Genomic DNA, 27,261 nt, shown 5'->3' with positions numbered 1-27,261 from the left:
AAGTTGGGTTAGTCCATATTTGACCCAAAGTTGGGTTAAAACAACCCAGCATTTTTTAGAGTGTAGTATTGATAATATGGCCACTAATGCAACATAAAGCTCAGTACAGAGAGGAGGAAGATGACAGGGTTGCGTATGTGATCCAGAGCTTTATTTAGAGGAAAGGAAAATGTTGGTAAAGAAGGCCTTTAAATGGGGTCTCTGCCCTTGAACACTTGCGTAGCTGTGTTCACTATACAGAGATGTTTCCATTTAGGTTTGTGTTTCCTGTGTGCTAGCATGAGAGTGAGATGTTCTCTTAAAATATCTTTTGTATTTATTCTTGTTTACACTACCGTTCAAAAGTCTTAGGTTGGTAAATTCTTTATAGCCTATGTTTAAAAAGAAGTGTCTTATGCTCACCAAGGCTGCATTTATTTGATCAAAAATATAGTAAATACAGTAATATTGTGAAATATTATTACTATTTAAAGTAATGGTTTTCTATTTGAATATATTTTAAAATGTAATTTATTTCTGTGATGGCAAAGCTGAATTTTCTGCATCGTTACTCCAGTCTTTAGTGTCACATGATCCTTCAGAAATCATTCTAATATGCTGATTTAATGCTCAAGTAACATTACTTCTTATTATCAGTGTTGAAAAAAAATGTTGAAAACAGTTGTTGCTTAATAGTTTTGTGTTTATCAGAATTTTTTGATGAATAGATAGTTCAAAAGAACAGCATTTATTTGACAGAAATCTTTTGTCATTATTAATATCTTTCCAATAAATAATTAAATAAATAAACAGATAACTGACACCAAACTTTTAATATAAAAGTTAAATAAAAATGAATCAATTGTTTTTTTTTTATTTTATACACATTTTATGTAAAATTTTACATTAAATGTGTATAAAAGTTAAATTAAAATGAAAATAAATAAATTTTCACAGGTTTCAGAATTTTTAGATATCTCAAGTGATGATCCCAAATTCAAATTAATACAGACATTAAAGGAGACATACTATGCCCCTTTTTACAATATGTAATATAAGTCTCTGGTGTCCCCAGAATGTGTCTGTGAATTTTCAGCTCAAAATACTCCACAGATCATTTATTATATAATTTTGAAAATGCCTATTTTGAGTTGAAGCAGAAACACGCTGTTTTCGGGCCTGTCTCTTTAAATGCAAATGAGCTGCTGCTCCCCGCCTCCTTTTCCAGAATAGAGCTGCGCCATTACAGCTCGTACCTGCTAAAAACATCTGTTTTGGTTCTAATTATCATGTTAATCGCGCTGAAATCATGCGTTTTAAACCATATGAGTTTAAACTTCTGATATACGGTTTTCTGAGTGCACACACTGTCACAGCATATATACTAAACACACAAGTTTACGTTAAAAACACATGAGTTACAAAAAACAGTCGGTTATGTCTGGGAAGGTAAACAGCTGGGAAATAAATCACATGTTTATTAGATCTGTGTGGCAGCAGCAATATACAGTAAATAAATCAATAAATGCACTGCTCTGTTGTCTCCTCTGAGGCTGGGACTCTAAATAGTGTTCTGTGCTCATCTGTGCAGCCAAAGACAGAACAGTTAGCATGTTTTGCTCAAACTTTCGCCATGGCATTAGAGCTGGTACACCATTGTCGCTTGCAAAATCAAAATGACGGTGCCTTGAGTGGAAGTTTACAGATTAAGGGGCGGTAATATCATAATGAGATCCCTGTGCCACGTCACCAAGGGAGCGAAATCAGACGTGCTCGTTTTCTCAGGCGCTTGCAGAAGCTGCGCCTTTACAGCTCGTATCTGCTAAAAACATCTATTTTGGTTCTGATTATCATGTTTATCGCGCTGAAATCATGCGTTTTAAACCATATGAGTTTAAACTTCTGATATACGGTTTTCTGAGTGCACACACTGTCACAGCATATATACTAAACACACAAGTTTACGTTAAAAACACATGAGTTACAAAAAACAGTCGGTTATGTCTGGGAAGGTAAACAGCTGGGAAATAAATTGCACGTTTATTTTAGATCTGTGTGGCAGCAGCAATATACAGTAAATAAATCAATAAATCCACTGCTCTGTTGTCTCCTCTGAGACTGGGACTGTAAATAGTGTTCTGTGCTCATCTGTGCAGCCAAAGACAGAACAGTTAGCATGTTTTGCTCAAACTTTCGCCATGGCATTAGAGCTGGTACACCGTTGTCGCTTGCGAAAACACAATGACGGCGCCGTGGGTGTAAATTTACAGATTAAGGGGCGGTAATATTATAATGAGATCCCTTTGCCACGTCACCAAGGGAGCGAAATCAGACGTGCTCGTTTTCTCAGGCGCTTGCAGAAAAAGGCTTCCCAAAACAAAGTTACTGGGTTAATCTTTTTCAAGTTTCCTTGGTTGGTAGATGCACCAGGGACCTGATTATAGCACTTAAAACCTGGAAAAGTCAGATTTTCATGATATGTCACCTTTAATATTTTAAGATTTTAGAAATATCAATATTTGCAATCTAGGTGATTAGGTTACATGATGATATTCCTTTTTATGTAAATGCAGTTGGGTGTTGTGTGGTTCATTGTTTCACTGTTACACTGATAAATGTAAAGCAGAGCTATATTTTGGGTCCATTTAAGGAATCTTTGAAATCAGTATTTGACTTAATCTGACAGGATGGGCTAGATTAGAGTGTCACCATCACTTAGTGGACCATAGTGGAGCTCATTGAAAATATTGGCATGCATGCTAGTAATATCCGCCTAACAAAGCCTCTCTGTCAACAAGGTTTACGAATCGCTTTTGTTATACACTGTACCTGCGCCATCGTACGCTTTTATCACAGCATATCAAAAATACCAGAATGACTGGCGAATTACATCTGAATTAGATGTTGTCATTCTTCTTTATTGTTGTAGAAGTGTTTCCTCCATGAACTCTGCGAAATGGGGTTACCTATCCCATCACATCAGAGCTCAAATGGAGACATATAAACATATAATCAAAACCCTGAATAAAGGCTGGCGCGCAATGCATAAAAACAGTCAGCTGCTTATTGCAAGTGTAGCGGAGCCAAGCAGATGGCTTGGCCTCTTCTGGAAACACCAAATAGGAACATTCCAGTATATTTATGACCTGTTACACAAACTCCCTGGAGCACACACACAAAGTCTTTCTTTTTGCTTTGTTATATGGTCATGTTATCTTCAAGATGGTTTTTTGACAGCACAGCGCAATTTGCCTGATGTTTCCAGAATGGACATGAAATTTATTTGCGGCGCTTTTATTAGATTTTTTTAATAGCTATCAAATTAGCAGTGTTGAGGAAACTACTTTGGAACTGCAACTTGTTAAGATGCTCATAAAGTAGTTAAACTACAGCCAAGCTACACTTAGAGTAATAGTAATGCTAGTTAACTAAAAATAATCAAAATTTTGAGAGAAAAAAAAAAAATCTTTCTGGAAGTATAATTGTCAGATGGTACTGCTTATTTCTGCAGTTAGCCCATTCATCTGGGATAAGACTCCAGAACTAACTAATAAAACTAGAAAATGCGTTTATATAACAGAGCCGAATACATTGTTTAAATAAATATTTTGGTTTTAAATGAATTGGTGAATCATTTAAATGAATCAGTGAATTGTTTGTTTAAATCAGTGAATTGTTTAAATAAATCAGTGAATCGTTTATTTAATCAGTGAATCGTTTATTTACATGAACCATGTGAATGAACTGATTCACCAAATTAAAACCGATTTCCCAATGCAACATACGAGAGAGAGGACAAAGTTCACTCTGCTGATGAAAAAAACAGCAATGGAGCCAGTTGTCATGCTACACCGCCGCTTATTGGTAAATCTGCACTGTTTTGAAACAGCTGATGTGCTGTGGTCAAGTTAGTAGCATGCTGTTTTTAGTTATTTACACCCTAACGGTGCAATAGAATCAAGGACCTATTGTGTTTTTGTTAGCCTCAAGACCTGATTTCTGTTTGCGTTTGCAGAAATGTGTGATTATAACAAATATTGGGTACAACAGTGGATGAAATAGTAGTAGACTTCGCCTCTTCGTCGCCTACACTCTGTCAACATGTCTCGTGATTCTCATGTCCAAGAGAAAAGAAAACCTTGGGAACCTTCTGAAAAGACAGATAATCGCTCAAACCAGTTGCTCCTTTACTAGCAGTATGTCACCAGATTAACCTAATCTCCAAACCTTTGTATGGCAGTTATTAGCAAAGTTGTACTAGTATCTGCAACGGGAGCCAGAAGACTGCGGCTTTCCTCTGGTACTTCCACACAGAGACTCCACTGTGCTCAGGACAGCTCATCCAGAAGAACGATCAGGTTCTAGTGGCGCAGCGGCTTGGCCTGCTTTCTCCAAGCCTTGTTCAACGTCACCTTGCTTCAGCGAACACGCTCTGAAAGCTCCAAAGCACCTTGGTGCCGCTTTCCTGGCACATGTAGATGGCTTGTCATATTCCATAAGCCCCCATAATAACTCTTCAATTACCTTCCTGTATTCGCTCTGAAAGCTCCAAAGCACCTTGGTGCCGCTTTCCTGGCACATGTAGATGGCTTGTCATATTCCATAAGCCCCCATAATAACTCTTCAATTACCTTCCTGTATTGTGGGTCTTGGGCAATGCTCTGTGGTGTCAAGGGGGGGGCCGAGGGAGGTCTTTCCACAACGCTGTGTTATTACTCATTTAAAGACATTGGTGTTGGCATAGTCTGTGGTACATCTGTTCTGCAGGGCAGAGGCGCAGCTTTTCCCTTTTTTTTGATCAAGTCAAGATGGTTAACGGTAACCGATCCCAGCTGCCAGTGCGCAATACACTGGCGGCGGCCACGTAAACAGGAAAACTCGCGCTCTGACGCTCGTTGGGGCCGAGCGACCGCAGCATCTAGGCCTGTTGGTGTGACACTTCTCAGAAATGAAAACGGCTCGAATGCTCTTTTAATTTATTTATTCCTTCCTTTTAGTGCTTTGTGTTCCTGCGGGTTTCCATGCCACAGCAAATGTAGGAGACAAAAGGATAATGAGAAAAATCCCAGAGCTCAAACACAAACATACTGCCTTTCATTTGCAGCACAGCTTGATCTGTGGAGATCAGTCCTGCTCTCTTTTGTTGTCATTTATAATAAGCTAGACCGCTTTTGGCTTTTAAGATAAAACTCTTAAACACTTTGAGGAAGAGGTCTTTGATTCTACTTGTGGCCTGATAATATTAGTCGGTATTTCATTTTATCTTTTTAATATACAGTATTTTCCTAATTAAAATATATTAAAATATAGTTGCATTTTCAAATTTATATGAATTAAAATTTAAATATATACAATCAGACTGTGATCTGATTTCATCAGTCATACATAATGCCATTTTATTATATTTTATTTTGTTTTGTTTTGTTTTGACCCATTCCTAATTATACACTCTTAAAAATAAAGGTGCTTAAAAGGTTATTCACAGCGATGCCACAGAAGAACCATTTTTGGTTCCACAAAGGACCATTCAGTCAAAGGTTCTTTAAAGAATGATCTCTTTCTTACCTTTTTATAATCTGAAGTAGAGGTCGACCCCAATCGGTCGGCCGATTAATCGGCCGATTTTTGGCATTTTTTAAATTAATTGGCATCGGCTGATTGTGCTGCAAATTAGGCCGATTTATAGGCAGGCGCCACTGCGGGCAGCTAAGCGTTGCGGAACTCCCTCTGAGGCTGCATGAGACAGAGCAGCTCACACTCTGGCTTGTTCACACACAGCTTCAGCTAATGGCAGGGCAAAACAGACCGTTTCGAAAGTGGAATTTACGTTTTACCCGACTAGAATTGATGCCGGAAAGTTATCATATTCATAAGTGCAACAAGTCATTTGCATGTGAAAGTAGAAACACACACAATTCAGATGAAACTTCTGGGCTGATTATAACGTGCACGTTAACTTTCCTCATGAAATGTGTGTGTGGGTCTGACAATAGCATCCACGATGTCATCGCTTGTGGCCAGCGCACTCTTAAGCAGTTATGAGCAGCAGGCTGTGTAATATGTGTGAAATCTTTTATTTTTATCACTATGGCCATTTGACTTATAGCAGTGTCCAGTGTTTCCTATACATTGAGTTATTTGTCACAATATCAAAACTGACCGCCACAAATAGATTTTCCAAAAGGCTTATACTTCGTTGAATAAAAATACAGCGCAGGTGTTTTTATATGAATGTATCTTTAAAAAGAACCGACTGTCTTCAGAAAAGCTTTGATGTCATTTTCATTTCGTCTTTCCTGTAATGCCTGATAAAGTAGCTTTGTGAGCGCAGCGCTGATTTGATTACAGCCGTTACCGGGGAAACCGCTATATCTCCAGCTCCCAAAGCGCCTCCTGCTGGCAGAGAATTAATTTGCAGTCTGTGGGAAACACTGGTGTCTGTCAGCAAACATAAACAAAAAGCATGCTTCAGAACTGTTTTGAGAAGGTGCTTAAGTTTTGAGCCATGTATTATTACTCTAAATTGGGCTACTACTACTATTACTCATCTTGTACCCTGCAATAATCATTTGCTCAAACTCACTTTTATGAGACAAGAAAATCGGCCAAACATATCAGCCAAAAAATCGGCATCATATATCGGCCATCGGCTGCCCTTTTTTCTAAATATCGGCATCGGCCAGTGAAAAACCCATATCGGTCCACCTCTAATCTGAAGAAGCTTCTTTTGCCACAAAGAACCTTTTCTGAAACAGAAAGGTTCTTCAGATATTAAAGGTTCTTTATGGAACCATTTAGACAAAAAGGTTCTTCTATGGCATCATGAAGCACCTTTATTTTTAAGAGTGTATACAACACTTATTATTTTGTAAAATATGCCTGATTTTCAGATTAAAATCACCAGGACAGTATCAGTACAGCATCAGGTTGGATAAAAAATTACGTAGAAATTGTGTTTTTTGGACATGGTGTAGTAATTTTTCATTTTTTTAAATCTTTTTTTTATTTTGTTTAAAAATATACACAGTTAACTTAATAATTGTACTATATTTATTTGAGGTTTAGTACAAGTTTTTAGTTTGTATTTAATTTTTTATTTAATTTTGTTTTATTTTGACCCATTCCTAATTCAATACATAGCTTATACATTAAAATATCACAGATTTTCAGATTAAAATAACTTTAAATGCACAATAGGCATGTGATCTGATTTCATCAAACATAATGCAACATTATAACATTTTTATTTGATCTTTGTTTGATCCTTTTATTGTGTTTTTAATATGTGAAAATTAAATTTTTATATACATAAAAATAATATGTGAAATATTATGCATTATTTCATAATGTGCATTCTGCAAATCTTTTGCCAATGCTAATTCCTAAAAGGTTGCTATACCATTAATTGTCAAAGACACACAAGTTCCTCTCTCCTCATGTTTCCTGTATCCATCCACCACAATGTCCATCTGTAAATGTCTGACTGAAATCTGTTGGTGTGTCCTTGCAGGCAAATGAAAGACCAAAGCAAGAAGGTTGCCAACCTGAAGCACAAAGAGCAGGTGGAGAAGAACAAGAACGCTCAGTTGATGGAAGAAGCTCGTAAGCGAGAGGATAACATGAACGAGAGCTCTCAACAGATCAAGGTAAAGTCCACATGACATTTATTTACTTTATTCACAGTTATGTACAGTTCTTGAGTCCGTTCCGGATCAGACTTTACTCATATAATGTTGCCTAATTGAAATGCAGGATAAATCCCTGTGCCTTGCAATGGATTTCAAGCAAGGGTTTTACACACAAAACCACTGAAATCTGACTAGAGCAGTGGCTGTTATAGCCTTAACATTGAAACTTAACCCATAATGAGGCCCATCAACCTTTTAAGAGGGTCAAAGTCCCCCCAAAACCATGATTTATTCACAAAAGCTCAATCTTTTGTGCAGCGTTTAAAGGTTTTTCTTTTGCGCTGCCTAGAAATGTGTCTCCTCAGAGCGATCCGTCTTCTGATTATATAAGTTTGGATCTCAGCTCCGGTTCCTCATTTGAGAATTGCTGGGATTCTTCTCAGGTAAAGAGCGAGCTCATGTTTCCCTCATCCAGACCGCATTCACGCACATCCTGACCTCGTGTCCTCCTCTCATTGTGAGCTTTGGATTTTGGGAAAAGAGAAAAGGAGAGAATAATTGGACGATGAAATAAGACACAGTTGTTCAGTGCAACCGCAGGAACTATTTTTGAATTTATGGCTCCGCGATATTTAAGCAGAAGCATCGGCATCGGTATCCAGGTATCGGCGTGTTTAGTTTGAACTGATTTGCAAATACAAACTACCTCATCCAGGCTGATGTAACTTTCATCATATTGACTGTTTTTGCACCGATTTGACAGGATGGTGGTCTGTGGTGGCCGCTCCCGCCCTTCTAGAGTGAGGGTTTGAATAGAAAGCTAGAATCAGCAGTTAATGTCTGTGAGAATCTCAGCGCAAAAAGTCCCACTTTTTATGGAGGGGCTGTTTTTCCTCTTTGCCGTAGACCTCTGGACAACAATGCCACAGCGGCCTTCCCTTTGTTGTGGTTTTCGGTGTTTTTCCTGGCCGTCAGTTTGTTCGTTCGATCATTCTCCGTTTTCACATTTTCCTTGTACTGTGTCATGTGTTCTTTGTTTTCGTTCGAGTTCATATGCTCTTTTTCTGACAGCAGGATTGATGTGCTATTGGACCTCGACCTGTGGTACCCGGCGACTGGTGCGTCGGTGTGTGCGTGTGCACAAATACGTGTTGCGGTCAAAGAGAGCTCATTTATGACTTCAGGGCCCCAGCATCCTCCGTGGGGTCATGTTGCCGCAAGCCCACATTGTGGCTTGTGCTCCCCCTTTCGAAGCACCCTGATGCGGCTGCATCGCGGGCCTCGTCTGGAAGCGGCGACAGCTGCTTCCTTCAGCCAAGACCTTCAACCACCACCTTCCCCCACAGGCACGTCACGATCCGGCCTTGAGGCCCTGAGACTCCAGATCAGGCGAACCCCGAGCTGTCTCCACACTCTATTGAACGTGTTTGGAAGGGAAACCGATTGTTGTAGATGATTTGGTATGGTTACGGTGGTCCCGCTCCAATCGGTTGGTCAGGGTGAGCTGAGAGAGAGGTTAGTCCAGGACACCAGAGCAGTCGTCTCTCTCTGACCCAGCACTAAAAATGGCTTTTTCAATCAATGAAGAAGGTTTCCATTGGAGCCCTGAGTGGGACGTGGGGTGGTCGGTTGTGGTTGAGCACCAGAGCTGCACAAACACATTCAGAATAGCAACTGTTGACATTGGAGAAGGTTAGATGGTCAGAAAGGAAGGACTCTTGCTTCTATTTTTTATTTTTTTTGAGTTTCCTGCTGGTGACGTTGTGCTGCTTTCACATGATTTGATCCAATCAGTCCTCTAGTGGTGCTTTCTTAGGCAAGCATCGCTGTAACTTCCAACAAACACGTAGACCTTACCTTTGGTGTGTAATGCGTGCTATTGACATGATTCATACCTCAAATTGGGCTTGAACTGAATTGGCCTTAACACGCAGGAAGTTGAACTGAAATTGGAATGGCAGGAAGTGGAAATGACTAAACTGCAATGCTAAGAAATACAACACAGGTAATGCATTCTGGGAAATTAAGTGGTGTTCAGCAATCTGTTTGTCTGTAAGTCCTATAAAACCTTCAAGACTTAAAAAATAATAAAATGGACCAACTTTCATTCTAAAATTTCTTTAAAATTGTTACATTCTTTTTGAACAATACTTATTAGGGTTGTATGAATTTTTGAGAATTTAAATTCAAATTCAACTCTTTTTTCTTTTTTCTTTTTTGCAACCTCATTTGAAATTTAATTCAAATTCAATAATGGATTTGGAATGAAAAACACTGTGAAACAATTTTTTATAAATGTTTTGTTTTGCTTTTATTTTTAATGTTTCTTTATAAAGTTTGATATGCTAAATATGAAAATCACATACATTTTTGTGAGTCATTAACAGTGCTCATGAAAAAAGACTGTAGAAGCTAATCTGTTATTACTCATGCATAAAAATTACATGGTACATGCATAATACTGCGCTAACAACAACAGTTTAACATAAACAGTTACCAAAAATGAGTCGTCCAAAACTTTGTAAGTGAGCATTGGATGATTTTTGCCTTTTATGACTAGTCCCACTGTGTTCTGGAATGTTCCAGAAATCACAAGAGTTTTTCAGAATGTTACAGAAACTTCTATAATATTTCCATCCTTGCAAAAGCAAAAAAAAAACAAACAAAAAAAACATGCAAAATTAGTACAAAACCCATCTGTAATAAACCAGTGTTTCATAATTAATGATAGTTAAAATTTCTAAAATTTACCTGACCTAAATATTTACTAAAATATTGATGCTACAATAATAATAATCAGCCCCACAGAATTTAATTAAATTTTTTTTTTTACATTATTTAATCATTTTGAATTCATTTCTGAATTGCTCATTGGTAACCAACCCCGACCCTAACCTTGGGCCTACTAACAACTACCAAAAAAACCCTAGAAACCAAATAATACACCAGATAGCAACGTGCTATTCACTACTTTGCTAAATCTTGGTAGTGACTTTTTAATGGGCAAGTATCAAAATGGTCAACGTCTAGTTAATTAAGATTAGCTGTTAGTTTCCATAAGATGAACAAATGGGGCGCAGACTGCATGTGCAGAGAATTGCAATGCAAGAGAAGGTCTTTGATCAACGGCCCTCAAGAGCGTGACTTTAACCTCTTGTGAATCATCCCTATCCTTTTTCATTTATCTCTCTAGTCTGATAAAACTGGAGATGGGTTTTTATAGGCGTCCACATCTCTTCAGCATTTGAGACTTTTTCCGCCGGATACAGAGTTCCCAGACGTGCAATACGTACTGAATCATCAAGATGTACCCCCACCCCCACCTCTCCCGCTGATCAAATATCATCAGCCTGAAGAAATCAAGACTTTCGCTGGGAAGCAGGATGGAGAGAGACAGCGGGGGAGAAAAGATGACATTATAATGAAGCCCAGTAAATACCTGTTTTACTGCGTGGTTGAGTCTGTTCCCTTTTACTGCACAGAGTGCAATGCCAAATGCTCTGACTCCCAGCATGCCCTATGACCAGAAGGCCCCACTGTATCCCAATCTCCACCTTGACCGGCCTTCATCAAAGACAGATACAATGGAAAAATTGAAAGAGAGAGTTGGAAAGAAAATAGAAAGGTCAAAGAATGGAAAGGTACATCCAGTCAGCATGCTTCAGTTCAGAAAGGGTGAACATATTCTGCCACGTACTTTGTGCAATCATCAAAGCAAGCTCAGAAATGGGTTTCCCCCACAGGTGCAATGTGTGCACTATTCCAGAGAAGCCATTAGACTGACGCCGGAGCGCCGCACATTACGAATAGCAGTTGTAAGCCATAGGTCTTCTGTTTATAAGTCTCACAGCCCCTTTTATGTTTAGCACAATGTGCTCTCGTGTGGTTGTAAACATCAGCACTCAAATGCAGAGAGCTTAGAGTGACACCTTTAGTGTGCAATTGTGGAACAGTATTTTATGACATTTGTCGAGTTAGGGATCATGCTGCTAAGTGCTCTTACAAGCACTGGTGGTCTTTTTTTATTCTGCATGTAAGTTTGTGCACGGTTAAGAAAGACTGAATATATATGCACCACAGGTTGGTTTATCTTCATGCTTTTTATTTTATTATTATTATTATTATTATTTATTAATTTTTTTTTAACAGCAGGGGATTTCTAAATGTCTGTCAGAAAAAAATCTAGAGAAAAATCTAGTGAAACTAGTCAACCTCAGTAATTAACCATTCTTGACCCATCCTTAACTAACACATTATATAAAGATTTATGTAACAGGTACACCTCTGCAATCATGCAGCCTCTCGTTGGTCTTTCTCCTTGTGTTCACATTTGCAGGCAAATGAAAAGATCTGACAGGTGATGGCGACACACTGGAGTTAATAAAGCCAAAGTGCTGCAGGCAAATCGCAGGTTTATGGTCCTTTTTAAACACGCAGATATAAAAGAGTCAAACAGGAGCCTTTTATGACTCGCTGGCCTGCCCACGCTGCTTTTATTGAGGGGGAACATATTACTGTCCCTGGGGGGAGGCCTTTTTTCATCCTAAATGTCATTTTCTCAACCTGCCATAACAGACTGGTTGCAGTGCAACATCCAGGATCCATTAGGAAGCTATAGTTGGCACAGGACAGTCTTAGGAAATGGGATTCAGTGGGATGGGTGAGCATACCTGGTTTGTTAGTTTTAGCTGGTGCTCTGTTTTGTTCTTTTTTCTTTGAGGTTTTTGTTTGGGCTTTTTTGTTTTGTTTTGGGTCTTGTTTTGTGTTTTTTGTCGTTTTCAGTTTTTTTATTATTAGTTTTGGGTATTTTTGTTTTGTTCTTTTTTTACATTTTGTTTTAGTCTTGTGTTGCTTTAAGGTTTTTGTTTGGCTTTTTTTTTTTTGGAGGGGGTATTTTTGTTTTGTTTTGTGTCTTCATTTGTTTCTTTGGCTTTTTTGTTCTGTTATGTGTTTTGGAGACATTAACCAGCTAAAACCTGCAAGCCTGGCTGTTTTTTTCAGCAGGGAACTGTTATGTTTCTTACGAATTGCTTGTGCTTGACCTAACAACGATTTGTGCGTGTAGAGGAACCATCTTGGGATTAGATGTTACATTACTGTCTCAGGCAAATTAGCGTTGGCAGCTTCAGGTTTGGACTTTTTTGATTTCTTGAGGTCTCTGTGGAATGTTCTCGAATGTTCCACTCTGTCTTCCAAAACCTCTGAAGACTGACGAGAGATCAGAATTTAGTGGTAACACTGAGCAAAGGTGAAACAAAACTGCGGTAAAAATCCACCCGACAAGGTCGTCATCACTAATGCGGTGGCGAGAGCCGTTCTCAACACTCAGAGGGAAACGGAAAGGGAGAGAGGTAAATTGAGGCAGAGACTGAGGAATGGAAATAGAGCAGGAAGAAAAGCAAGAGGCGCAGTGTACTTCACACATGAAAGCCTCGATTCTGCCACTCATCACCTCTCGAGCGCGAACAGGTCAGGAGGGAGCTAACAGACGCCAGTCGTGAAACTGACACCCCAAAGCGCTGGTGGAGAGGGACTCTGACTAGAGATCCGCTACTTATTGCAAGCTGTGGGAATCAAGAGCACCTTGTTTGGTTGTAGGGACGCTTTGGGCCGCAACAGTTCGATTGTCTTGTGTATGTTAGAGATGGTGTGTTAGCATGACTGCTCAAACAGTCAAAAGGAAGGGAATGCCATTTTCTTTGTGGGCTTTCCAAAACTTTTTTGTCCTCTGTACTGTTGCAAATCCCAGAGCTGCTAGCCTGTGCCAGAAAGCGTATGACATAGCAGTTGTTGAGTAACAAATGGTAGAAGCGGTCAACATTACAACTATGAGAAAGGAAATCATGCCTTAAAATTAGAAGATTGTATTGCTTTTTTTGGCAAGGACATCACCTGATCGTTTGCTACAAAACACGAATCCACATGAGAGGGATGATACAGAAAAATAGCCTGACTGGAGCTAAACACCCTGAATTTATTATCCACTTGTTTCTTCTTAAATTGACATGAATTGCAAAAATGACTTTTAATGATTTTTTAATAGGTGTTTTTTTTTTTGTTTCTTTTTTTACAGTACATTTCTGGTAGCATTGATTGTATCTTGAATATAGTGAATATAAAAAAGGGGGCAGTAAGACAAAATATGTTTGTATTAAAGATGCATTCGCTCTCAAAAAAAAAACGGTTTACTTGTCTAATGCAGTGTTGCTTAATTTCTTGTTTCAAGCATTTTTAGATCTTTTAACTATATGAAAAATACTCATTAAGAATAGTTTTTTTTGCAGTGTGTGCAAAACAAGTTGGCGAATACTTTGGTGGATTTCACTCTCTCTTCATGCAGATAGATAGGAGCTGAGCTTGCATGACTAGAAAACAACTGCCCGAGGGTGTTACCCAGATCCAAAATGGCCGCCAAGTGTGCTGACTTGCTTTAAAAAAAGCCTTTGCCTTCACAGAGCTGCACCATCTGATACCCATCAGCCCCATATGCAGGCCCTCCACCCCTTCAATCAGAACAGAGCCTCGTTGTTTACACCCATCTTTGTTCTGCTACATCTCAAGTCTTTCTCCTCCTCCTTATGCTCAGTGTTTAGCCTCCGGCCGTGTGGGATGTTCTTGCTCTCATTCTTGTGTTTTTTTTTTTTTTTTTGGGTCCACTGTCATGTGCATAAACTAGTGGTTTTGAAACTGCCCCAGTGGCTTCCCTGCTGAGGGCAGAATTACACTTTTTACTTATAATGAAAAATGAAACTAATATTATATATCAGTGTTATTTTCTAATAGCGTTATAGCTTTTATAAGTATTTTAAATTTAGATTTTATTTTCATATTTTCTTTTTTCAATTTCAGTTTCATTTTCAATTTTATTTATTTATTTTTTTGTTATGGCATAGTTTTTTTCTTCTATTTAGCCTTCATTTATTTTCATTCCTTTTTCTTTTCTTTTTTTGTTGTTGTTGTAGTAGTGTTATTACTTCAACTTAAAATATTAGAAGACAATATTAACTGAAATAAATAAGTTTATTTTAGCATTTTAATTAGCAAAAAATGTTTTTACCAGTTATAGATTTAGTTAACAATAACAACACTGGTCTGCTATCACCCAGAAATGAAAAAAAAAAAACATCTATTACTTATAACCATATAAATATGACACATATCAGAAAAGTAACAGTCAATGAGTCAATGTGGAATACATGAAAAATTTTCATTTCAAAATAAAAATAAGAACATGAAAAGGGGGGGAAAAAAGTTTACAGTACTAATGCAGTACTTTGTTATATATAAAATATTATAACATATATATAGAGATGTATATTTCAGGATATTTTTCATCAGAGAAATGTTTAATTACAGTTCATGTATGATATTTATAACATATAATACATATTACATAAATTACATATTACATAAATCTTTCTTTTTTTGACTAATCTTTAGTAAATAATTTACATAGTTATATTGGCAATTCTCCAACATATTTTACATATTTATTAAGTTCTGCCATGTGAAAAAAATAATTTAAACATTTTAGCATTGAAAACTGCCTGTCACTTTTCTCAATCATATGCAGAATAGGATGGGCTTTTTCTATAAAAAAATAATCATATACCATTTGCTAGATTTATGACATGACACGGCTTACCCCACTCCCCCAACATCAAGCCATCATCTTGATGTAGAACATGCAGAAAGCCGTGTAAGATGGGAGAGAGAGAGGGGTTGAAAGAAAGATGTAGAAAGAGTTGGAAGATGCCGGAAAGGGCTCGCTTCAAAGAACCACATCACTGGAGGTTATAGGAATGAAGTAAACAGTGTTCGTAGCTCTTAGATCTGCAGTAACCACAGCACCCAGAGGCTTGATATCCAGCTCTCTTGGGAGCGTTTCAAAGCCCTGTTTTGAGCTCGTCATGGAAGCTTAGATTTCTTTCTGCTTGTCACTCACTTTAATTCCCTCCTCTCCTGGCCTTCTTGTTATTGATTGCGTTCACAAATTAACAACACTCTAGTTTATTGTGGCCCACTTTCAGCTACTTCCTCTCAAATTGTCTCCCTCGTACAATGGCTGTTCTAAACAACTGTGGATTTGCTGAACGTCCGATGAACTCATTCACATTGGGTTTGTTGTGTCTCTTGACTCTCCAAAGAGTCAAAACCAAATGCGGTCCAGTCTGGCAGAGCATTTCGCCAGTATCCATGCTTTTCAGCTCAAACCAGATCCAGGATCGGGAGCTTGGGATCAGATGGTGGGGGTAGGTTGAATCACATCCGCATGTTCTCATTTCTTTAATAGACTTTCAAGGTCTTTTTTATTGGGCCTGTTTGTTGGCATATGTTGTTTGATGCTACCATGCTTTTGGCTGTCTTTTATGCTTTCCCCAGCCAGGAAGGATGGACACCTGCTGCTCTTTCCGGTTCTTTCATAAACTTTTGTGATTCCTCGCTCTCACACCCAAAACAGTACAGAAGAATCCACCCGCTGGGAAAAACGACTGCTTTAAGGGACATCTGTTACCAAACCCTCCACTTTGGCTGCGTCTTGTCTTAGACATTTGGCTGAGGTCATCCTGGATTATTTTAAATAATGCCTTACTGTGACCTAAACTCCTCACCCTAATGAACTGCTGAAACCGCTTGAGTCCTGGGACAGTGCAGCGACACTGCGAACACATTTTTCAGTCCCATTCCTTCCAAAAAGAAGCCGCCGATGGGAACAAACAGGTTTGTGTTGAATTAGGACACCCTGGGTCGATTATTCGTGTGAGTGTGAGCATGTCAGACAGCTGCAAGTCATTCTGCCCCAACTGTGCGAGCTGAGCTTTTGTTCTTCGGGCTCGTCCTGCTCATCTCCTAATTGGATGTATGAGCTGCGGAGAGCTGGACAGATTTCCCAGCGAGCCTCACCCGAACTAGGCCGGTCCCTACGGTACAGCATGTGGCTTTGATTTGTGGCTTCCCTGAGGTGTCTCCTTCTATCATCTGTGTGGTTTTGGCACCAAAAGCATTACCGTAATGAGATATTGACCGAGCAAAAAGGATTACTGTCGCTTTAAATCAAACCAAAGTGATTGCGGTCTGCCTGCGAGAGGAAAGTGGAAGCTAAATATGGTCAAAATAAGATAGAAGAGAGAGCCTTTATACCACATGCTGTGATCTGTACCCCCGTCACCCTCCTCGTGTCCTGAACTTCCTGTAATTGCTGACCTTGGTTACAGAAAAATCCTGCTGATTCAACAGATGCATCTGGTTATCGACATTGCCTCTTGTTGCAGGAATTTGTGGTGTGGGATTCCAGATGAAAATGATGAAAATGGTGTCTGGGATTGTGTGCATCAGGCCTCTTGTCTTGATATTGAAAGTTGATGCATGTAGTTGGAAGGAATTTTAGAGACAAAATTATCAGTCTTATAATTACATCTTGAAGATTTTATTATTGATCCTGTGTCAATTATGCCCAATTACAGCCTGCAGAATGCAAATAAGTAAATAATAATAAAGGAAAAAGTATAGCTTAAATCAAAGTAGCTTTGGATAAAAGTGTGTGCGTGTGTGTATATATTTTTGATAAGTGTCTATCAAATGCTTATATATGTGTGCATTTGACAGACAGTTTTATCAAAAATCAAGCATGCATAAATATATATTATAAATGCATAAATAAATCCAAAATAAAATATAATGGTTAATAAAAAATGGCATGTTGCTATTGTTGCAAATGCCAAAGATTTTATTTGGGTCATTTTTTTCCCAATAATATCCCAGATAATGATTAATGCCCTGATTGTTTTAAAAAGGGAAAAAGTATACCTTGAAAAAATACACAAAATAATGTTATTTTTAGCAGCATCATATGACCCCTTTAAAGGCATCTGCCAAATACATTAAAACAAATGTAAAATGTAAATTTAAAATCAATTTTAAAAAATCCTTCACAGTCAGGTTTTCCATGTTAACATCTTTGCAAACTGATTATAACTTTATTTCTTACATTATCTTTGTAACGTCTTGGCTTTTATCACAAGATGCTCTGAGTTTTTAAGAACAAAGTGTTATGAACAAATTAATTCTTTATCAGTTATACATTCCTCAGGTATAATGTACATTTCTGTAGCTTTAAAATGAATGATGCCAAGGTCAAGGGTTCAAATTACCAGCAAATGCTTGGAAAAAAAGAATCCTATGAAAGGAAGTTGCTTTAGATTAAAAAAAAAAAAAAGCATGCTAAAAATGTCTGCCAAATGCATAAATGTAAAATTAAAATGTTAAGTTACCGTCACGGTCAGTTTTGCATGCAAGCATCTTCATAAACCGCTTACAAGCTCTTGATCTTTCTCTCAGGATTGTCTGCAGCAGAGCGACAGATGCATCTGGTTATCTGTGTACCTTCGCATTGCCTCTTTTAGCAGGAATTTGTGGTGTGGGATTCCAGATGAAAATGTTCGCTGTGATCATCGGCGTCTGGGATTGTGTGCATCAGGCCTCCGTCTTCATATTGAAGGCTGATGCTTTTAGCTGGAAGGCAGTTTCTCAGCATGGAGGCCATTACCACTGTAGAGCTCCATTTGTATGAATGGCAGTTTGTGTGTATGTGTGTGTAGCGTCTGTTTGCTCGGTTGTGTGCGTCAGAGTGCATGTTTGTAGAGGTCTGTACTAAGTGCTTCAGGCCTGCCAAACGAGTAAGGACTTTTGTAGCCGATTTTGAAATGTGGGGGGAAAATGAAATGTGAATGTTCCTTGAAATGGAGCAGCGTAATGAACTCAAGACTGCTCCCATATTCAGTACTGCTCTGGCGTTTCTCCACGTATCCCACAATGCCTATTCATTTGAGTCCCTAACCATTGCGTTCTTTCGCTCTCTAGCACACTTTCAATCAGATTTTTCTCTCTCTTGGTTTCCATCATTTTCCCTCTGTTTTTCCAATTCCTGATACAATTAATTGCAGACGTTGATGATAACTAGGTTTTGACCTTGACTCTCTCAAGAGTGGATACTTGAAGTAGTGTGATTTCACTCTTGACGGTCGAGTCATAGATCTGCGCTGAGTCATCATGGGAGCAGACTGTAGATGAGTCACATCGATGAAATGGACAGCTTGGGTTGCCCTCACTTACTGCAGTCCAAGAATTCCTAATGTTTATACCTCACATGCTGTGAACTGACTGCAGCTTGCTTTCTCAGAGCTACCTGCTGCTACACTTGTTAGTTATTAGCGGTCAGTTTCAATGTTCTAATAAGGACTGCGTACTTACTGTTTACAATCTTTGAACAGCTTATCAAAGTAGATTTTACAGTCAGAAATTGTGTTTTATAAGAAAGTTTCAGTTAAAAGGCAGTTAAATCTAGGTATTAAACTGGTCCTGTGTTCCTGAACTTCTACAAAAAAATCTGTATTGATAAAGACCTTCATAGGCAAGTTTAGTGTCTTGTTGCATGTTTACTAAAGCACTAAAATATTTTTTTCGCTAGGATTCTCTGCGGCAGAAGGACGAGCGCATCGAGGAGCTGGAGGAGGCCTTGCGTGAGAGCGTACAGATCACGGCCGAGAGAGAAATGGTGTTGGCACAAGAGGAATCTGCCCGTGCAAATGCAGAGAAACAGGTGAGATGATGCTCAAAGATCATTAATATGCACTTACTCTCTCTTTCAGACTCTACGTATTGTTCACTAGCCATTTTTTTTTACCTTCGGATCAGTTTTATTTAATGCCTTGTCCTTTGAGTTCAGAGAGAAGTAGTTTATTAAGTAGAGTATTTTTTTTATTTTATTATTATTTTATTTTTATTATTTTATTTAATTATCTTTTTATTTATTTTACCTTTATTTTATCATATTTATTTTCATTTTATTTTATCTTTTGAATTGTTTTGGTTTTGGTTTGGTTTGGTTTCTTAATCTCAATTTCATGAGATGTCTGTCAACATTATCAATCCAGTTGACAAAAAGATTTAGCTTGGGGCAGCCAGCATTGGCAGTATTGAGACTTCTACTATCATAGTCTACATCCAGATAACTTTTGAAGTATGATAAACTGTCATGTTTACTGGAAATGTTCCTAGCAATGTTTCTAAAGAGGTCCTGTGTACCTGTGATGTGTTACCCGAAGCAAAATGTGTGCGGTAAATTCAGTGTGATGCTAGCCAAACCCTACAGCCATCTTTTCATTGTGGAAATGTCCACTTCCTCATCCTCCTGGTCAAACATCCTTCCCAGTGTTTACACAGAGCTGTATGCACATCCACGCAAGGCTAGCATCTCTCAGGCCGGGCTGTAATGGCTTTTCCTTGGCGGACAGTATCGCTCCCATTAAAAAGCCTCCTTCACAGAGCTCAGGAACCAGCAAAAAGCCAGCCTGTCACAGCACATCACCACACCAGCACATAGAGCTATGCCAACCATCCAGATCCATGCCAGCGCTGCCTCGCCTTGCCAGTGGCCAACATTCATGTGGCATGCATGGGTTACGTGTTTGTGTCTGCAGTCAGTCTTCATTTAGAATATAAATAAGCTTTGCGTGTCCTGCGTGAGGACTGCTAACTTTGGTCCGATTCAGTTCAGCCACATAGAACGTGCATACACACATGAGGAACGTCTGGTGTGTGCACAGAACATGCTGGCGTTTCTTTCTCCTAAGCAGGAGTTCAACTGGGATTTTAAAGGTAGAGGAACAAAATATTGGGTAAATACTGTATATAGACTCTACCTGGGTCTACTTAAAGGAATTGTTCATCTAAAAAGGAAAGCTCTGTAATTATTTACTCACCCTTATGTTGTTCCAAACCCATAAGACTTTGAAGCACAAATTATTAGATATTTTTAGTGAAACCTGAGTGGCTTCGTTCCCTCCATTGAAAGCCCAGGTAACTGAAACTTAGAAGATCCAGAAAGTTCATATAGGTGTCGTTAAATAATTCCATATGAAACATCTTTTGAAAGGTATAAATGCTTTATATGATGAAAAGATTTAAATTATTCACATATAAACACAAATACGTAGAACATATCATGTATGGATCTCCTTTTTGGATCTTCTAAATTTGGATCTAAATGATAACCTGGATTTTCAGTGGATGGACAGAAACCTCCCAGGTTTCATTAAACATATTCTCATTTCAAAGTGTTTTAAAGATTAACCAAAGTCTCATGGGTTTGGAACGACATGAAGGTGAGTAAATGATCACAGAATTTTCCTTTTTTGTGGCGAATTATCCATTTAATGCAACTCAACGGTCTAAATGGAGACCGAATGTGCGTCCTGATGTAGAACATGCTGGAAATGGATTGAATTTACAAATAAACTGCCAATAATTTGTTATTATATTATTCAATGTTGCTGGAATGCCATACTCCAGTCGTTCTGGCCCAGTCTAACCTGTTTTTAAGGCTTCGATGCAGATTGCACCACTGTCCAGCTGTCTGTTGAGCCTTGGCGATAGCATCAAACTCCTATAACCTTCTCCAAATGAGTCCTCCATGAACCGGACAACACCAGCAGCCAGTCAGGCTTTGAAACAGAGCGCAAAGCAGCTGCCAAAATCTTGCTTCCCCTCTACCTGAATCCCTGAACTTTTCCCTCTCCTTTCTCCCTCTGTGTCCATCTTACTTGGCTTCATCGACTCCCTGCTTCATTTTTAAACCCTTAATGGTTTGTTCTACCTTCTGTGGATCCCGGCGCCCCGCCGTTTCCTTCCTTTTCGCTCTCTCTCCGTTTTCTAAAGATTCGCATGGCTGGCTGAGCATCGTCCCAGTGCACGATGCAGTCTCGGGAACATATCGTGGCCTAGAGTTTCTTCACCGCCAGGCGGACCTCCGCTCCAATCCCCCGGAGGTTAATTAGAGCTGGGGGCTGCGACGGGAGCCAGCGCTGCTGCTAAGCCTGGCCGGCCCCCTCATTTGGGCTCAGAGAGAAGAGGAAATGGGGACAGTACAAGTGCCACCCTCCGGAGCCAGTCTCCACGCTCATTACCAATGTCCCAGCCGCATCAAGTCTCGCTACGCACACTCAGGATATCGTTGTTGGAAGTTCCTCCCCACCCTGGCACCTGTTATATAAGAATGAACTCATATTCCGGGTTACATATTTTGGGAGTTATGAGCTATGAAAAAAAAAAAAAAAGAATGGCGTCTTGCCTCACTGGCAATTGGCAGACAGGTTTTTAAATGCGTAATTTGTGGTCCTGCATTAAACCATGCATAATCTAATTAGCTTCACACAGACGCACATGGTTTTCCTTACGCACACACAGAGTCTCTCCTCCGCTATTTAATTAACATCCCTCCGTTGCTTCACCACACCCTCTGTTGTGCCAATCATAAGCAAGCATTCGTCTTTAGCTCTGTGTTCAATTTCCTCCAATAGCCGCTATCCTCATTGTTCTCATTGTGCAGAGCACATGTTGGACCGAGTGCGGTGCCTGTACAGATTGCTGTCAGTATGTTGTTCTTAAATGTATGGGGACGAGGGCGACTGCTCTTTGTTACACTGACATGAAAGCAAACCTGTGGCCAAAAAACAGTCCGTTCTCTCTTGTGCGTCTGTACGTCTTGTGCGTCTCACTTAAAAGCTCTGTCTGTGTGTGTGTGTGTGTGTGTGTGTGTGTGTGTGTGTGCGCACTTGTTTAATTAGAGCACATGGAAGAGCTACAAGTTGTTTGCTCCATTCATGCAGGTAATAAAATTTGGAAATATGAATCCAAACATGTGTTCCTGTGACTTCTCATATGTACCAGATGAAGTCTGAAAGATTTCTGACAATTACACAGGTCACTGTGAACATAGTCTGCTAGAATGCTACCATTATTCAGTCTTTCCTAAAGGGATAGATGACTGCAAATGGAATTCTGTCATTATTTACCAGTTCTAAACCCATGTGCAATTTTGGGTTTTACAATAAACGTTTAACAATAAGGTTAAATTTGTCAAGATTCTTAATGCATTAGGTATCATGAAAGAACAATATAACATTTCTTTAATTTTACAGCATTTAGTAATTTTGGTTAATGTTAATTTATAAATACATGAATATATTTAATTTAAACATTAGTTACATATAAATATATTAATATATAAATTATTGTAATTATGAATATATTAATATAACTTATATTAAGTGATAAATGTCTTAATAATTTTTTTGTCTTTTAGTTATTAATCTTTGTTAATGTTTATTCATAAATGTATTTATTTTTTATTAATTTGTAATTTCTCATCTCTCAACAGGCATGACTTATACATCAAATTATTGAATAAATACAAAGGAAAGCAATGACATGACAATTGCATGTATGTTTTTGATATTTCAAGTTATATGTGCTGTCATGAAGTAACAATTAATAATAGTATTTTGTAACATACTAAATACTGTAGAATAGTCGTTCATTGTTAATTGATGATACCCAATTCTTTAATGTTAACGAATTAGATCTTATTGTAAATTGTTGCTGCAGTGTTCATGGTCTGTATGGTCTTTTAAAGCCATATAATAGCTTTGTGTGGCAGACAGCCTTACATTTAAGTTTATGTACCACTAAAATTGCTTATATGCACCAGGTTTGAAGTAATTTACGCAAATCAGTGTGGGTTCTTGCGTGTCTTGATATATAAACTTGTGGCATATTTGATTTGAGAGCTGCGGCGGAGAAGAATGAATAATGACAAATAAATCAAATGATCCTTTTGTGTTTCACATAAGAAAGAAATTGGAAGATTTGGATCAACATGAGTAAAGGATGACACATTTTTCATTTTTGGGCAAATTACTTTTTTTCAAGACTTCCCTGGTTTTAATTTTTCTCTCCATCTTACTCCATCTTCCTTGCAGAATTGATATTTCAGGAGTGTCAAAACAATGTTTTCCCAGTCGGTTCGATGTGCTTGTTTAGCGGATGAGCCTGTCTTATTTTAGGTGATGCTTTTATGAATGTTAGCATCCTGCCAAACCCCCGTTGCAGCAACTGCTTTAATGAGTCGTGTGCTAGTAAGGGCAAATGTGGTCAGTGAGAGAAAAAGGGGGGTATTTTCTTCCTACACAGGACCTTCGGTGTGCAGTGACACCAGTCACTCAGCTCCAGCGTGGAATTTACGGCCAGGATGTACGAAAGCGACCAGCCACTCATGCGGGGCCAGTGAAAACGTTTGCCCAAGACCACATGAAAACATACGTCCAGTCTCCAGACATGATTCAGCAGCGAAATGACATACTTCATAACCTTCCCTGGAGGCAGTGGACCAAAGAAAGCCTCAATCTCTCCGCTCGTGTTGACCGGGGATGATGGGATGTCTCGAAACCGCCCTTGCTCTTTCACCACAAGATTTTCCCCGTTGTCCTGACCCAATCCCGAATGGATCTCTTTTCCACTCCGAACCTGTTCTCGCTCAGTTGGATCCATGGTTACCATCTTCTTTCTCTTTCTCTAGCCCCTCTTCCTCTGCTTCCAATTTCCTTTTGCGTGGTTTGTTTCAAACTGTTGTTCTGTTTTGCTCTGTTCTGTCTCTGTTGCCTCTTTGGCTTTTTCTGTAATCCCTCTTTTTCTCTATTTCTTCTCCATCCCTCACTGCCTGTGCGAAGCGCTCTCATGACCTAATGCATGACTCCGGCCACGCTGGCTTAAAGTGGCTCAAGGTACGGCACGATTAATGTTTTCTCGTTCTTTTACAAGGAATGATTTGAGTTTTGTGCTATTCATCAGTTTCGCTGCATCTCAGTGACCTTTTTTTCTCATTTGGATGGGGGTGTTCGACAAATGTGGCTTTTGGTCCCGATCCAAACCAAACTTTTCCAAATAGGAAGCTTAACCACTGACAGAGTGCAATTTATTGACTGTTCCCTGAAGATGAGCTCTATCAGATCATTATTTTATGTGGAAGACATCTCGTATGCGTTCCCCCCGCTTTCTTTCCATTATATTGGGAAGTCATGCTCATTTGCATCCGACTATAAGGATAAGTTATATTTTGATTTAACTTTTATGTAGTGCGTCCAGCGCAATTCAGTTTCTGCACTGGGAGAAGTTGAGTTTCCCCATTGCATGTAACTCTAAGTACATGTTATATAAACGTGCAGTCAGTAGTTATGCTGATAGAAAAGATGTAGTTCACCCAAAAATCAATGCTCTGTCATCATTTATTTGTTTTAAACCAATTTGACTTTCTTTCTTTTGTAAAACACAAAAGGAGATGTTTAGCAGAATGTCCGAGCTGCTCTTTTCCAGTACAATAGAAGTGAATGAGGATAGGTAATGTCAAGCCCTAAAAACCACCAAAAAAGTGGTCTATGAAACTTATTTGCTGTATATATAGTCTTCTGAAATTATGATAGCTTTGTGTGAGAGAAAAAAAGATGATTTAAGTCTATTCCACCATCGAAATGGTGACAGAATTGATTTTTGAGTGAATTTTTCTCAAAAAAAGTGTAAATTTAGATACATTCGGACTCACTCTTTGCCTGAACCGATCAAGACACGCTGTCCTCACTCCATACTGCAGGGGGCAGCGTGACGGCAGAGCCTGAGGTCTCAGAGAGGCCCAGGCCAAAAACAGACATGGAAATTAGTCAAAGAATAAATAGCTCTTACAGCTGCCACTGCTCTTTCTCAAGTTTGTATTCAAGCCATGGTCAGAAACAGCCTGGATTTTTATGATAAAACTTTAGAGGGAAATAAAACTCCCTCCTCTGCTAATATTCCCAACCAGCTGAGATCCAGACACAAAGCTCAGCACCCAAAACACAGCAAGATCCAAAGACCAGCTTGTTGAAATTGGCTTTCTGCTCACCATTGAGGACGGGGCTGCTCTTTTGGCAGCCGGGGAGGAGAGAGTAGGAAGAGACGGATGAGGAGAAGGGGAGACAGAGCAGGAGAAAAACGGCACGCTGCTGCATTAAGCAGTTTTTATTAGTGTTATGTTTCTGCTCCGAGCATCTGGGTTAGTCTGGATATCTCTCACCGGAGGTGATTAGAAGCTTCTGAGTTCGGCACGGGCTGAAGAGAAGGCCCTGATCTAACGCCCACCGTGATCTCATCACCTCAAAGTGCACATCAATATCAAACCAATATGAGGTCTTCCACTTACAAAAGTAGCACCATGGTGTATCATGTTTTTAGAACTTGACAATATCTTGTATCTTTTTCTAATATCTTTTTTTGGGGGTGTATTAATTGAAGTTCTATGCAAATACCATGGTATGTAAATATGACTATCAGTCAGTACCATGATTTATGCTAAAGTACTATAGTATTACCAGTACATGGTGAGGATGGATAAAAAATAACGTAGAAATTATGTTTTGTTTATTTATTTATATATATTTTTTGGACATGGTACAGTATAGTAATACATTATTTTGTGTTTTTATATTTTTGTTTTACTTATATTTTGTTTAAAAAGATACACGGTTAACTTAACTGTATTTTATTTGATTTTATTATTTTTTTAGCCTTCCCCAGGTATTGCAGATTATCTTGAGCCATTTATTTAGACAATACCCTTATATCCTTTGAAACATCTTGAAATACCAATAATTGGTAAATGAGTAATTATTCAGTACCATGGTTTTTAAGTATCAAGGTGTTACCATCATATGTACTGTACATGGTACAGTCAGTACTGTGTACTTTTAGATTTCATTTTCATTATTTTTATGCAGATTTTATTATTTTCTGCAGGCATTTTAACATAATATTCCCATATTCTCTTATTCTTTTATATGGTTAAATACACATTTTCAGCCATTTAGAGCACCACTTTTTTGTTTTTCTGAACAGGCATTGCCGTTCTTTTGTTTTTTTTTTCCATTTTTTCTGATATTTCTTTTTGGTGCATTGCATTTACCTATTTCTGTTTTTCTTTCTCTCTCATCCCGCTCTCTTGTAGCTCAAAGAGGCAAGTATACAGCGTTCAGCTTCATTCTTTGCTTATTTCCACGTGCCTTCCCTCATCAGAAGAGGCATCTGTTCCAGCCCCTCTGACCCTGCTTCAGTCTTTCATTTTTCCCCCTTTTCCTGTTCTTTTTATCACTCTTCTCCTTGATCACAGACAGATCCTCTTCCTTTCCCCAAGGCCTGTTTCTGACACCGGTTTTGAGCTGTTCGGCCTTAAATTAAACAAAAAAGGAGAAAATCACTGTTATCAATTCCATAGACGGTACGTCACAACTGATGTGAGCAATTACTCCAAGTCGTAAAAACACTTGCAGAGGCTGAAGCTGGGCTGTGAAGATCAGTTAAAGGACATGCATCTCAAACACTTTGATCTGTACTCCTCCTGCCTTACTGGTTCACGTTCCCAGTGTGAGACAGGAAGTGGTGTTATCGTCACCCAGTGAAGTGCTCAATTTTTCACACCTGAGGTGTCATAATTCACTGCAGCATTTTTTTACGACTTGACTAACATCTGAGGTTAGTTTGTACTCCCTTGAGAAAACAAGCGCTGCATGCCACCTTGCTCTTTCATACACACACACGCACACACACACCATCCATTCCTCCATCAGTCTCAGAGAAGGCAATGGCACGAGCAAGTCTGCTGAAAGCAGTGTTTGCATTATTTTTAATCTTTCTGCTTTTCTTTCAGAGAATTCTCAGCAAGCTCTAGTGATGGGACGTGAAAGGAATTTCCAGGTCTGATTCGACTAAATAGTTCCGGTTACTTAGTCCCATT

The 27,261-nt window shown here is 38.9% G+C and overlaps 1 protein-coding gene across 7 annotated transcripts in view; it reads left to right on the top strand.

The window, feature by feature from the left end:
- erc1b (ELKS/RAB6-interacting/CAST family member 1b) overlaps nt 1-27,261 on the top strand; it is a 231,614-nt gene that overhangs the window by 77,398 nt on the left and 126,955 nt on the right. For 5 of the 7 annotated variants that reach the window (XM_016447524.1, XM_016447523.1, XM_016447522.1 and 2 more), the window contains 2 exons: nt 7,490-7,625; nt 19,075-19,206. In XM_016447524.1, coding sequence (XP_016303010.1) covers nt 7,490-7,625; nt 19,075-19,206 — 268 coding nt within the window. Of the gene's footprint in view, nt 1-7,489; nt 7,626-19,074; nt 19,207-24,172; nt 24,227-27,261 lie in introns of all 7 variants that reach the window. The other 2 variants (XM_016447521.1, XM_016447520.1) reach the window with 1 other exon arrangement.

The sequence above is a fragment of the Sinocyclocheilus anshuiensis genome, unplaced genomic scaffold (assembly GCF_001515605.1).
Source record: "Sinocyclocheilus anshuiensis isolate Anshui unplaced genomic scaffold, SAMN03320099.WGS_v1.1 scaffold283, whole genome shotgun sequence".
NCBI classification, from domain to species: Eukaryota; Metazoa; Chordata; class Actinopteri; order Cypriniformes; family Cyprinidae; genus Sinocyclocheilus; species Sinocyclocheilus anshuiensis.
The sequence above is the reverse complement of the archived record's forward strand: the minus strand, read 5'-3'. Positions and strand labels throughout refer to the sequence as shown.